Source organism: Gopherus evgoodei, chromosome 4 (assembly GCF_007399415.2).
Source record: "Gopherus evgoodei ecotype Sinaloan lineage chromosome 4, rGopEvg1_v1.p, whole genome shotgun sequence".
Lineage (NCBI taxonomy): Eukaryota > Metazoa > Chordata > Testudines > Testudinidae > Gopherus > Gopherus evgoodei.
In genome coordinates this window covers 99,245,221-99,257,583 of record NC_044325.1, presented here as the reverse complement: position 1 = coordinate 99,257,583, position 12,363 = coordinate 99,245,221, and the positions used below count along the sequence as shown (strand labels likewise).

The 12,363-nt window shown below is 36.3% G+C and overlaps 1 protein-coding gene across 4 annotated transcripts in view; it reads left to right on the top strand.

Annotated features, from left to right (window-relative positions):
* Positions 1-11,588, top strand: part of LOC115650399 (fatty acyl-CoA reductase 1) — a 60,077-nt gene extending 48,489 nt beyond the window's left edge. For 3 of the 4 annotated variants that reach the window (XM_030560323.1, XM_030560322.1, XM_030560321.1), the window contains exons 10-11: positions 4,743-4,870; positions 7,583-10,597. In XM_030560323.1, coding sequence (XP_030416183.1) covers positions 4,743-4,870; positions 7,583-7,745 — 291 coding nt within the window. In that variant the 3' untranslated portion in view covers positions 7,746-10,597. Of the gene's footprint in view, positions 1-4,742; positions 4,871-7,582; positions 10,598-10,966 lie in introns of those variants that run through there. The other variant, XM_030560320.1, reaches the window with a different exon arrangement.
* The last annotated feature ends 775 nt before the right edge of the window (positions 11,589-12,363 follow it).

The window sequence follows — 12,363 nt, the reverse complement described above, 5'->3', positions numbered from 1 at the left end:
TATATATGTATGTATGTATGTGCCGGAGAAAAACTTAGTTCTCACTTATTTTTTTGGGTACAGCAAAGTCAGATACTTTATTCTGTTTAGCAGCTACAGCAGGGAGAGAGTGCACTAGGACGTAGGGTCTCCCCTTCCTAGACAGGTCTCTCAAAAGGTAAACAATTACAGCAAGCATTTATACTTTTGTTACAGACAATAATAAGCAACAGCTGCATTTTGTTTATACATAGGTCATCTTCATATCTTGTTTTTCTCTCTTAAGAGATTCCAGTCTACATTTCGTACTGTCTACACATTATCTACACAAGGTCGCAACAACTTCTCACACATTTCTTTTCCACTCGCCTCACACAATCCTCGCTTCTACAAATCTTGCGTTATTAGGGTTACAGTTAGCCTAACTGTTGCTAACAGAGACTGTCATGCATTAAGTTCCTCTACAAATCCCTGTCGGTTCTTTCTCTACTTCCACTATCTATATAGATATATCTATCTATCTATCTAATCTATCTATAATAAAACAAATTTATGGCAATACATAACGGGATCTGGTTTCCTCGCATTATTTCAATCTACGTTAGTAGGACACCCCCTTGGTTTAGGTGGGGATAAATAAGTAGTGGAGTGTAAGGAAGTCTAACAAAGTTCTGATTTTTTTCCCCATGATGACTGCTTCGATGCTTTTTTTTTGCAATATCAAATACCAAATTTTTTCCCAAAAACCCCTCATTTTTTTTTGTGCCCCCTGCTTTGCTGGTGCCCTAAGCACGTGCTTAGTTTGCCTATTGTGTAATCCCGCCCTGATTAACCCCTTTGAAGCACTGCAGACAGGTATTTTCCAACCAGCCAGGTTTAACTGACAAGATTGTCCATTTCATTGAAACTCAGGGCTATGACCTCGTAGGAAAGCATATCATGCTGACAGAGACACGTAGAAGGAAATTCAGGAGGAAGTGGAAAGCATGCTGGATATGGGGGTGATTACTAAATCAAAAAGTTCCTTGGTGTCATCTCCTATTGTCATGGTACCTAAAAAGGATAAAAACCATGAGGTTGAGTGTGGACTTTAGGAAGTTAAATGCTATTACCCAACCTGACCCATATCCTACAACCTGACTAGAGTACCTTTGCTGGATCTGTTGGGGAGTGCAAAATTCATAAGCACTCTGGACTTTTCTCAATTGGCAAATTCTCTTGTATGCTGATGCCCAAGAAAAATTTGCTTTTATAGTGGAATTTGGCCTATAGGAGTGTAGAGTTATGCCTTTTGGATTAATTTAATGCAGGGGCCACCTTCTAGAGGCTTGTCAATGAAGTGTTGCAGGGATTGCAGACCTTAGCCAGGGCCTGTATAAATGACTTGGCTCAATACTTTCCTGTTCAGTCTAGTCCAAACTAATTTTAAAAAAACTAAATTTGAGTCTAAGAGCTATTTTCTAACATGGATTAAAATAAGTGATGTGGGTGAATGCCTTAGTTGAGCTTTAATATAGTTTTCAGACAAAAATAAATCCACATCCACATTATTTAGGGAAAACCATCCTGAAATCTACTCGCAACAGTAATAGTTAAAGCACAGTCTTGCTTCTAGGGACAGGGCCTGGAAAAAGATCAGGAGTCACTCTTCTATTACAATCCCAGTCTTTTTTTCCAAAACAAGAAAACGTTTGAAAAGCATCTCAGAGCAATCTTTGAGACCACAGATATATGCCTGTTTACTCATTTCGTACAAAGTACATAAATCCAGGAACAAAGAAAACAAGCTCCAGGTTTTTTATCAGCCCTGGGTTGATCTCTTTCAAGGACTGCTTTATATAGCAATAATAAGGCTCTTGGACCAAAATTCAGAAAGTGCTGTTAAAACTAAATAACTTTAATTGCCCCGTGTCTCTTCTGGCACAGGTGTCTTTGTTTAGTATGGGTCTGAGCCTTTTTGTTCTCACTAATGTGGTTACGTACACTCGGACTGCGGCAGAAGATGCCAAACATGGCAACTGGTTCTTTCTCTATAAGTAAAGTTTTGGCATAACCTAACCCAGTCTTCTGCACTGCTGGAAAAAATTATGCAAAGTTTCTTGTCTTATTCCTGAGTTACCAAGTGGTCTTCAGATAGTGTGAAAGATGTTGCTAAAGCAGGAATATATGGTTCTTTTACCTGTAGAATGTCTTCTACAGCAAGAATACATTTGTGGAGTACATGTATCTTATGTACGTAATCTAGCACTTTGTAAACTGGTAAGAGTCACTCTGAAAAAGTACATCTAAGATGGAGAGGGGAAAAATGTAACTATAATAAACGCACTATAAAGAGTGCAAATTATCTGAGGAACTCCAAACACTTTTTTTTAATTAAATGGTAACTAAGCCTCATTTACCATGAACAGAAGTAGCATTATTTTATACTAGTTGATGCTGAACACCTACAACTCATCTTGGGCTGGTCTTTACTAGATGATTTCATCATGTTTAAATGGTATTATGAAGAGTTGAGTTTGTCCTGGTCAGTTGTGGCCAGCATTGTGGATGCTAATATAGTTCTTCACTAGAAGACCATCCCATTTGGAAAAAGCCCATTGAAAGTCCTCAGAAGATACTGTTCCTCAGAATCTTATAGGTTCATATCCATAGTACCTAGGCATCAGCACAACTAAAACATACATACACACGCACCTAGATGGAAGCACTTTCATTTGTCAAAAATGTTTTATTTTGGTTTGAAGGCTTTGAACTGATGATTTCCTTCCCCGTTTCTTTTTTCAATTAAAAATTGCGCTCTGTTCTTTTCCTTCCTCCTCCTTTGATGGGGATGTGTGTGCATGCATGCTCATTCTGGATGAAGGTGGACCAGAGCATGTGTATGCGATCATAAATGAACGGTGAGGTGCAAAATGTGAAAGTTAATTAAAACAATTAGTAAGAAGCAAGATAAACATGCATTGTAAAAAAAAAACAGTATTACATTGATTAACATTGATGTTATATAAAATATCCTGGGAATATTATTGAGTGACACTAAATGAAAGTAACCTAGAAAAAGCCAGTGATAAAGAATAGGTTTTGGAAACATGATTAGAAGTTAATCATCCCAAAACTCAGGGTAAAATGTCAGAAATAACTATAAAAACATAGTGCAGCTACTTCTCTTCCATTGAACTAGAGATGTGGTAGTGTTTTGATTTTAAGTTTGAAGGCTGTGCAGGTTTTAATGGGGGAGTGGACACACTGCACTTTATATTGTTTGATCAAACAGAACAGCCAGTTGGTATCTGTTTTTTCAAACTTAATCCCAGATCATCTTCCTTAACTAAGCAATTCTGGACTGCTAGTCTCTTGTTCTGACCTTCAAGGAGAATAGGAGTATACTTTGGATTGTTGCAAAGCCACCAAATAGCCTTTGCCTACAGAGAAGTTTCCTAAAATTGAAGAATGTGCCCAAAGTAATTTTTGAACAATTTGAAAGTTAAATAATGGACTTTCTTGATGTGAAATGAAAATATAGAATATCTTAAACATTATGATTTAAAACTTTTTTAATTTTGAGAACTTTCAAGCATAATTCATATTGGCACTAGAAAGTTTTATTTCTAGATTGTTTGACAGTACATTTGCATTTTATGTGCATGTTTTGAAATGTATGTTAATCTTCTCAATGTTTTGAATATTGAAATAAGATAACTTGTTAGAAGGAGAGAGGAGACTGTGAAGCTGCTTATTTTGTGAATTGGCAACATGGATGCTAAGGAGTTAGCATATGTAATATCAACTTTATGAATCTGGATAAATTACCAAGGACATTTTTCCAGCTTACAGAACTGTTTACTTAACTTTTGCTCTTGTCATGATCTATCTAGTTCTGTTTTCGGAAATCTGTAGCATTTGTAAGGTTAAAACCTCTAGAAAATTGTAGTGTTTTATGAGACTTGTCATGACTGCCATCACAGACTGTTTTTATATTAGGGAATCCAGAAATCCACACTGCAAAATTAAGTTCCTAAAGCTACCAGAGTGATGAAGAAACTCCTAGGTGGTAACCACATAGAATACATACAGAATGTAAAGTCCTGCAAGTCAAGTGTTTTAAAAGAACTGCATAGGTGACAAAGAAAATGGTTGAAGGACTAAAATAACAAAATCTTAGACCATTCAATCTATTGTGGCGTTAAATAGTACTAAAGAATAACGTACATGTCATCAGTTTGAACACCTCACAATGGAAAACAGTAGTATAAATGCGTAGGCCTTTTTAGACAGTTTGTCTACACTTGGCTCACAGTGGTGTAGATGTCAGGGTCCTAGAGCCCAGGCTGCAGCCTGAACGCCTGAATCACAGTTAAACAACCTTTTAGCTTGAGCTCTGTGAGCCCAAGTCAGCTGGCATGGGCCAGCCATGAGTTTTTAATTGCAGTATAGACATACCCACAAACTCTGTAAGACCAAGCAACACACTTCTAAGAAATTTTCCAGATGGGGAAAATGTGTCACTGAGTCATTAGCTATCTTGCTGAAGGTCACACATTAAGCCTGTGGTAGAGCCAGAAAATAAAATCTAGATCTTTGGACTTGAGGGTTTTTTTTATAAAAGCACGGGACACAATTATTTCCTTGCAATCATTTTGTGATGGAGATATCTGACCATGACATGTCAAATGTTTGTTGTTGCGTTATGAGACTGAAGTGTAAAATTAATGTAATGATTTTTTTCTTAAAAGTTTTAACCGTTAGGTTCTCTTTTTATGTAGGTGTTTAATTTTGATGTTCGACAGTTACACTGGGCAGAGTACATGGAGAACTACTGTATGGGAACTAAGAAATATGTACTGAATGAAGAAATGTCTGGTCTTCCTGCAGCTAGGAAACACTTGAAGAAGTAGGTTTGCATTTCAGTGATTTCTTCATATATTACCCTTTGTGCATATTGTTTCCTTGTCTACCTCTGTCCCTTCTTGTCCTATGGCTTAATCATGCTTTTTTAATATAATTCTAATGGAGTAATCTATTCCCTCTCTGACTAACAAAGTGATCAATCCATTCTTATCAGAGTTTGTTGTAATGCTTTGGAAGACTGGTTCTGTGTGGAAATGAAAGGGTCTGTCTTGTATTCCCTCACTGTGCAATAGAGGAGCCACTCTCTCAGCTGGTTCTGTTGTCTGCTGAGTCATTCTGTTGTAGCTCCTCTGTTCTCCCTCCTAACCTCCCCTGACATCGCCCCCCACCCTCCCATCCCCATACATTGGGCAATGCATTGTTGCCATGAGAACTGTTCTGTCCAGTTCAGTATTAAGCATGCTTCAGTCAGTGGTAGCCTTTTCTATATTAAACTTTTCTTTCTGAGCTGAAAGAGATTTGGGCTCTGGAATGTCCTTTTTCTCGGGTCTGGTGTTCAGTCCAGACTGGGAGCCTGTTTAGCCATATACAGCCGCCAGCTGCCTAGAGTTTGAAGGAATCTGCTTCTAGAATCTAGAACAGATGTAGGGGCTTAGCAGAGGATTGGCCTTTCAGATAAACTACTACTGTGTAGAACTGTTTTCTTGGGTGAAGGATGGATAGGCTTTGGCAGTGTGAGAATAAGAGAATGGCCTGGATTTAGTTTCGTAGAGAGACAGACATCTGGCCATGACATGAAACATTAACTGCACTGCAATAGGTGGGCAAATACCAGCTTTGGAAAAAAATGGCATGCAAAGCAATTTCGTCTGTTTCCTGGGTGCCTGAGCTTTGGCTGGGATCCTTCCATCTGCTTTCACAGTGCCAACTGGGATACTGTCAAAATTTGGTAGCCAGTGAATTCTATCCCTTTCAGTATGTGAGTTTTTTAGGGCTTAGTGAATTAGAGAGGTTGGCCTACTTTCTTTCTGAGTGGTCTAACCAATCTGCATGCAGAACATACCAGTTCTACACAGGTTGTAATCAGTAAAACCATTTTTACTCTGTCTGGCCATTCTGGCAGAGAATGGGAAGAGCAGTGTGCTACTATGTCTTGTCTCTAGTAAGATTTAAAAAAAGACCAAGCTGCACAGCAGAAGAGCCAGTTAAAGATCACCAGAGCTTTGTCTATTGAGCAGTTCTGCCGCCAGTTACTAAGGAAGAGTGAGAAGAGAATTTGGTGTCATCTAGTGTCTGGAAGCGCAGTAATCTAGTAACTACAGTTATGATGCTTAGATGAATTGGACACCACGTGAAAATAAACAAAAAGCCACTAAATCACTTGCATTAAGGCAGCTTTGACTGTCTTCAGCATCTCTCACATTGATACTGAGTAACACTTGTTTATCACAAACTGTGAATGGCTTCCTTTGTCAGTAACTTTTCTCCTGTGTTACTATAGAGGTCCCATGGTATCTCCATGTATAAAGTTGTATTGTTATCTCCACTACTTTCATATGTAAATCCTGCACCACTGATTATGAGAACATTTTAAATATTTTTGTCCAGATGCTACAGTGATATGTGCTCTGGAAATTCATAAACTTAATCGTCTTGATATGTAGATTTCAGTGCAACTTTTACAGTGCTTAGTCACAATGTCTTTTTTTGTTTGGTGTGAACTCTGTTTAGCCAACAGAGTAGTTTTAAAATTCACTAAGCAGTTTATCTATCTTTGTAAAGAGAAGAATCAATTTAATTACATATGTCTACCTTAAGGACAGCTCTCTCTCCAGTCAGGGAGCAAGAGAACACTTTTTATATGATACAAATAGTGTTATAACTAATTTTTTTAAAAAAGGCTGCAAACAGGCAAATAATTCAGCCAGTCTAGAGAGTGAAGTAGTTCTATCGTGTCTGCCAGTTGACTTCATTTTTTTTGAGCTCAGTTGACTTCATTTTTTTTGAGCTATGTCTGCAGTACTCATACTAATTGTGCTTATTTTAAATTAAAAAGACCCAAAACTGAATGACCGCAGATTAGAGAAGCTACAAAGTTCTGTTACATGGTTTAGAGCCACCATCTTGGATTCACACCTGTGAAGACTACCTACCTTCAGAGATGCATTACAAAGAAAATTAAATATTTTTAAGCTTTTTAAATGATCTGAGATTCTGTCTTCAAAAGGAGTAAGTCTAAAGTTGTAGGTGCATTCTAGGGTTCCCATAGCTGAAAAACCTACAATTTTTTTTTTTGTCATCCATAGTTAGTCAGTACTGTGTATGCTAAACCTGTTAAAGAAATGAATGGTGCACGTTCTGGAAACTAAGGATTAGTGTCCTTTCTAAAAATACATGGGAAAACCATGTTTTGGCCTTGAATTTGCTTGATAAATATCCTTTACTGTTGGCATGTTATATTTCTGTTTATTCTGTGGTACAGTTACCAGCCCAGTTTTGTGGCTTTCCTCTCCATTCCTGTCAAGCCCCTTTCTCAATGATTAAGTCTGGTCCCAGCCCTCTGGGATAACTGCTGATGAGCTGCTGCCACTTCATTCAGTTAATTTGGCCCACAGTGCTACTTGGGGTGTGAAAAGCGTGGAATGCCTTATATTCCATAATAAATTAGAGGTTGTCCTCTATAGCATCTTGCACCTGCACTGCTCAGTGTTTTTTCAACACTTACAATTTTTACATTTCTTTAATTCTTTCCCAGGTTAAGGAACATACGTTATGGCTTCAATACAGTCCTTGTGATCCTGATCTGGCGTATCTTTATTGCAAGATCACAAATGGCGAGAAACATCTGGTACTTCGTGGTTAGTCTGTGTTACAAGTTCCTCTCCTACTTTAGAGCATCCAGTACTATGAGATACTGAAGAGAAGAATTTTAGCATTAGGACATCTATGCATATGGTTGTCTAATTGCACAAAGCCTGTAAAATGTACTTTGTCATCTCATCTTTTGTAAAAACATGAAATCATCTTAGACCTGGAGTGTGAAATATATACAGTACAGTATATGTAATGTTTAATTGTGTATTCCATGAAAACTTAGAAAATAAAACAGTTGAATACTGGATCAAATTGGCATTAGACAAATGTATTAGTATTACAAACAAAAATTTATCCACAGCAAGTTTAACTCTTTGGCCTGGGCAGAAACATTTGGATTATTGATCAATATAACTGTGCAATTCTGGAATGCATTTGATTGAAATCTGCCTTAACAATTAACGTCTGGTTTTAATTTTTACTGTAAATAGGCACATTCAGTAAGAACAAAATATTGACTCAATTTGTAGACCTATTTATTGGAGACTCTCCTAGATTAGTGACTTTTGTGCCCTTGCAAACTCATATGAGTGACTGTGGATCTTCGTAAATTACTGAAAGCTCCTTAATGTTGTTCTGTTCTTGACTTCTATCACCTTTCCCTCATTTCCTTCCTCAAAGATGGCAAGGATATGATGAAGACTCCTTCATTAAAAGAAATGCATCTCTCTTAATTGAAAGGCTAGTTGTCTGATCTAGTCTTCAAAGTGCACACACTGATTATTTCTGCCCTTATACACTGTCATGAAATTCCCATTAAAGTTAATCAGAACCATTTGCGTGTCTGAAAGCAAAATCAATCCTTGTATTGAAAAAAGAAATAAAAGAAAAGGAACAATAACCGTGAAAAGAACAAAGATGCAAGCTGTTGAATTTCTTCGCCCTAGGTGATGGCTAGATCAGGAACACAGAGACAATAATTACATGCCTAGTTCAAGAATAACCTCTCCCAGAGGAATTTCCATAGTCTTTGCTACTACTTATATTAGTCATAGAATATATTTTAAGTTCTGGTTGGCTAAAACAAATTGTATATTCTCCGTCAGATAAAAATGGTTTAGCAAGGTATGCTATCTCCCATAATCATAATCCCAGCAAAATTATCTTACTATGTGAAGGATTGAAGTTAACATACTTGCAAGAAACACATTAAATAATGATCCAACACAAACCTGCATTTCACTGGGGCAGTAGAGAGAAGAGGAATCCTGCACATCTTAAATAAATTAAGAATTATTTTAAGTTTACAATATTTAGTAGCAAACTCTTGGCTAAAATTGAAGATCTATTTTTCTGCACGTCTATTTTGTTTTAGCAGGAGAAATACGTATTGACTAACTGCAAGAAACAGCTGAATTCTATTTTAATGTAACACATAATGAATTTCCCTTTATATCTCAATTGCCTACAATTCTATTTTAAAACATTTTTAACATTGCTTTTATTTGACACACTGATCTGCACCCTTACATGATATGTTCTCTTTAAAATGATCAGTTTATGCTGTACTTAAATTCAGTATGTGTTTTTGAATATGCCTGGAAAGGGAAATTTTGAATTAATCATACAAAAATTACATAAAACATATATACATTTGTTTGTTTTCTTTTCCCATTTGAAGTAAGTGTGCATGAGCTTATTTTGCTGTTCTTGTGAAAAGCTAACTTGAAAGGAAAACACTTTATTTCACATGGGTGTATATCTAATTTTGGAAAGAGAACAGCTTCCTTTGTTGAAGCTGAATACTCTGTAGTAAGTACTTAAAACCTTACCTCCTTTTAAAGATTCTTGTGTGTATATTCTTTACAGTGATACAAAACTATAATGATTTAGGACCACACCATGAAGTGTGAGATACCTCCGACGATGGTTGAAACTACAATAAATTGTGGCTTTTGTGATTCAAAGTGTTACACTTAACTGTAATAATCCTAATGTATTTGTCATAGCTGCCTCCCTGTGCATCTTCTGTTATTGGACTTGAAAATATACTGTTAATGAAATGTAGATTTTCTGCAGAAAGTGCCTGGAATCTAATGACCCACCTTTTCTGGTCTTGGTATGTGGGTGAACTTTGAAAGAGGCCCAAATATATCAAGATTGTGAAATTAATAGTTAAACAACTTTTTCTCTCTGTAACAATAACTTGTTTTTTACAGTTCCTTTAAACTGAGCAACTGAGAACTATGAAGCCACTGAATTGATTTTTCTTGTCCATAGCACTCTTTAAAGGAAACTCTGCTATTGAATGAATAAATGACTGAAGTAATTGCATCATTTTGAGCATAATAATCTCTAATCTTTCCCATGTAAACTTAACCATTTAAAACCCCCAGGCTTTTCTTTATAATTGAGACTATGGTTAGCTGTGGATTACTATTTTTGTTTCATACACAAACTCATCAGTCACCCTGTTTAATTCATGATAGTGATTTATCACATTAAGTACATTTATTCTGTCATTCCACATGAATCAGCCATTAAAATTTTGTCTGAAGGCACTTTTTTCCCATACAGGACACTATATTTTTGCTTTTTTCCCCTCGTATTAATGTTTTCAGTTTTCTGTTTCCAGAACTATAAATATTAATGAGAACATAGTGGATCTATATTTTGATACCGTAAGATTAACGTGTCCTGTAACTCATTAAATAACAGTGAATTTTGACATGTTAAGTAGGAGGAATAGCAGTCTGAAAACAGATGGTCATTAAACGGGTATACCGGTATTTAAAATATGGGACCAAGGGAAAAGTGCTTTTTTTTCTATAATGGGATTTTCTGCCATAGGAACAGATACTCTAAAAGAAATGTTAAATCTGTAAGCTTTTATAAGACATCAATAGAAACATCGGGTGCCTTTGTTTGTAAACCAAAAATAAACAAATCCCTTAAATATGCCGTTTATAATATTTATTGCATCTTTACATATCCTGAATTTCTCAAGTTTTGAGTTAAATTGTGTGGAATACATAATTGAAAATAGGATTTACAGAATTCAAGGTTATACTGTCTTGATAAGCTCTTTGTAGTTACATACTCATTTTTGTGTTTTCTTACCCTTACCAACTAGACTTTCTGTATCTCTCATGCTGTTCTTTTTATTTAAGAGGACAGAGCACAGACTAAGATTTTTATGAGGTATTGCTCAAGTGCATAGCTAGGAATATTTGGTTATATTGAAGTTTATTACTAACTATCAACATCTCTTTGTTGGTAATGTCAATTTCTCTATATCACAGTGCATGAAGACTTCCTTTTGCAGGTAAAAGGGTTGAAGGTTAGGAGGAAAATGAACCTAAATATGAAAGCTAAGGAAATACTAGTTAACATCGCAAGTTTATCCTCACCAAATGTGCAGTACACCGTGGCTTTGCAGTAAGCTGTAGTCTTTAAGTTTGCGTGAGTGAATTGCAATCACTGTACCACAGAGATGGAAAACCTGGAACTTCTGAGGAGAATGCAGGAGGAAGTGTAGCTCTGTACAAAAACAGTGTTCATAACTCACCAAGACTAAGGCATGACATTCATGCCTGTTTTCCCTTGCCCTTTGAAAGATTACACTGGTAAGCATGATAGGTTGGATTTGTTAATTCTGCACACACACAGACGCACACACAGACACACATACACTCTTGTCTAATGTCTAAGACTCAGATATTTGTACTGCAGGAAACTATAAAAAATATACCAAATTTGATAACCTTCCTTCATAAATTCCTGATCTAGTATTAACAATAATGTACAGGGATGGTTATGTCAGACTGAAGTAAATGTCAGATCTAAGGAACATGTGTTCTTTTATATAGGAGAGATGAGAGGTGTAGATAAAATATTAACTAGCACTAAATTTGCATACTTCATATGATACTGGGGGACAAACTAATAATTTAATACAGAAACGAAGCTAGGACACTGCTGTAGACAAATGTCGGCAAGCACTTAAAATATATTCTATTCATGTTATCCTTTTAAAAAATTGCTTGCTTAACATGGAAAAGATTAAAATAAGTGTTCACAGTACTTGTGACTTGCTAGAAGCTATGCAACAGCTCAGTGAACAGTGTAAGTGTGAATTACCCACTTCTGCTTCGAATCTGCAGTTTAGTGATCTGTATAAGGGAGAGGGCAAACTGGGTTCAGAGGGCGTCATTTTTTCCTTTTTAACTTCAAGCTTTTCTTAAATTTATTATAGTGCCTCTTGCAATGCATCTACTTTGGCTTTGTCTGTTTGAAGAAGCTTACTGTTTCTTTTGTCTGCTTCAGATGACTGGATGAATAAAAGGTTAGTTAACTTGACCACCAGTCCTATTTCTCTGTCCCCTCAAGGTAAATTTTAACTGTGCTTCCACTTTCAGGATTTATAAGCTCAAACCCATTTTTCCTCCAACACTATCTTGTTACTTTCTGTGGTATGAGATTGGCAGTCTCTTTGGCTTTCTCTACTCTTCAACAGATCTGTGACTCATATTGATAGATAATTAGTAATTAGACTACCATCTTTTCTTTTCACAATATGGAGGGGCTGAAACAATGACAGCTTTGAGCAATTTTAACTGTGTGCATTACTGTGGAAAATGAAAATAATGACTAATTGGTGAGGTTCAAAGTTCTGATTAGTTTAGAAATGTACTGAGATAAAATTTAAAGCATTAAGAATGG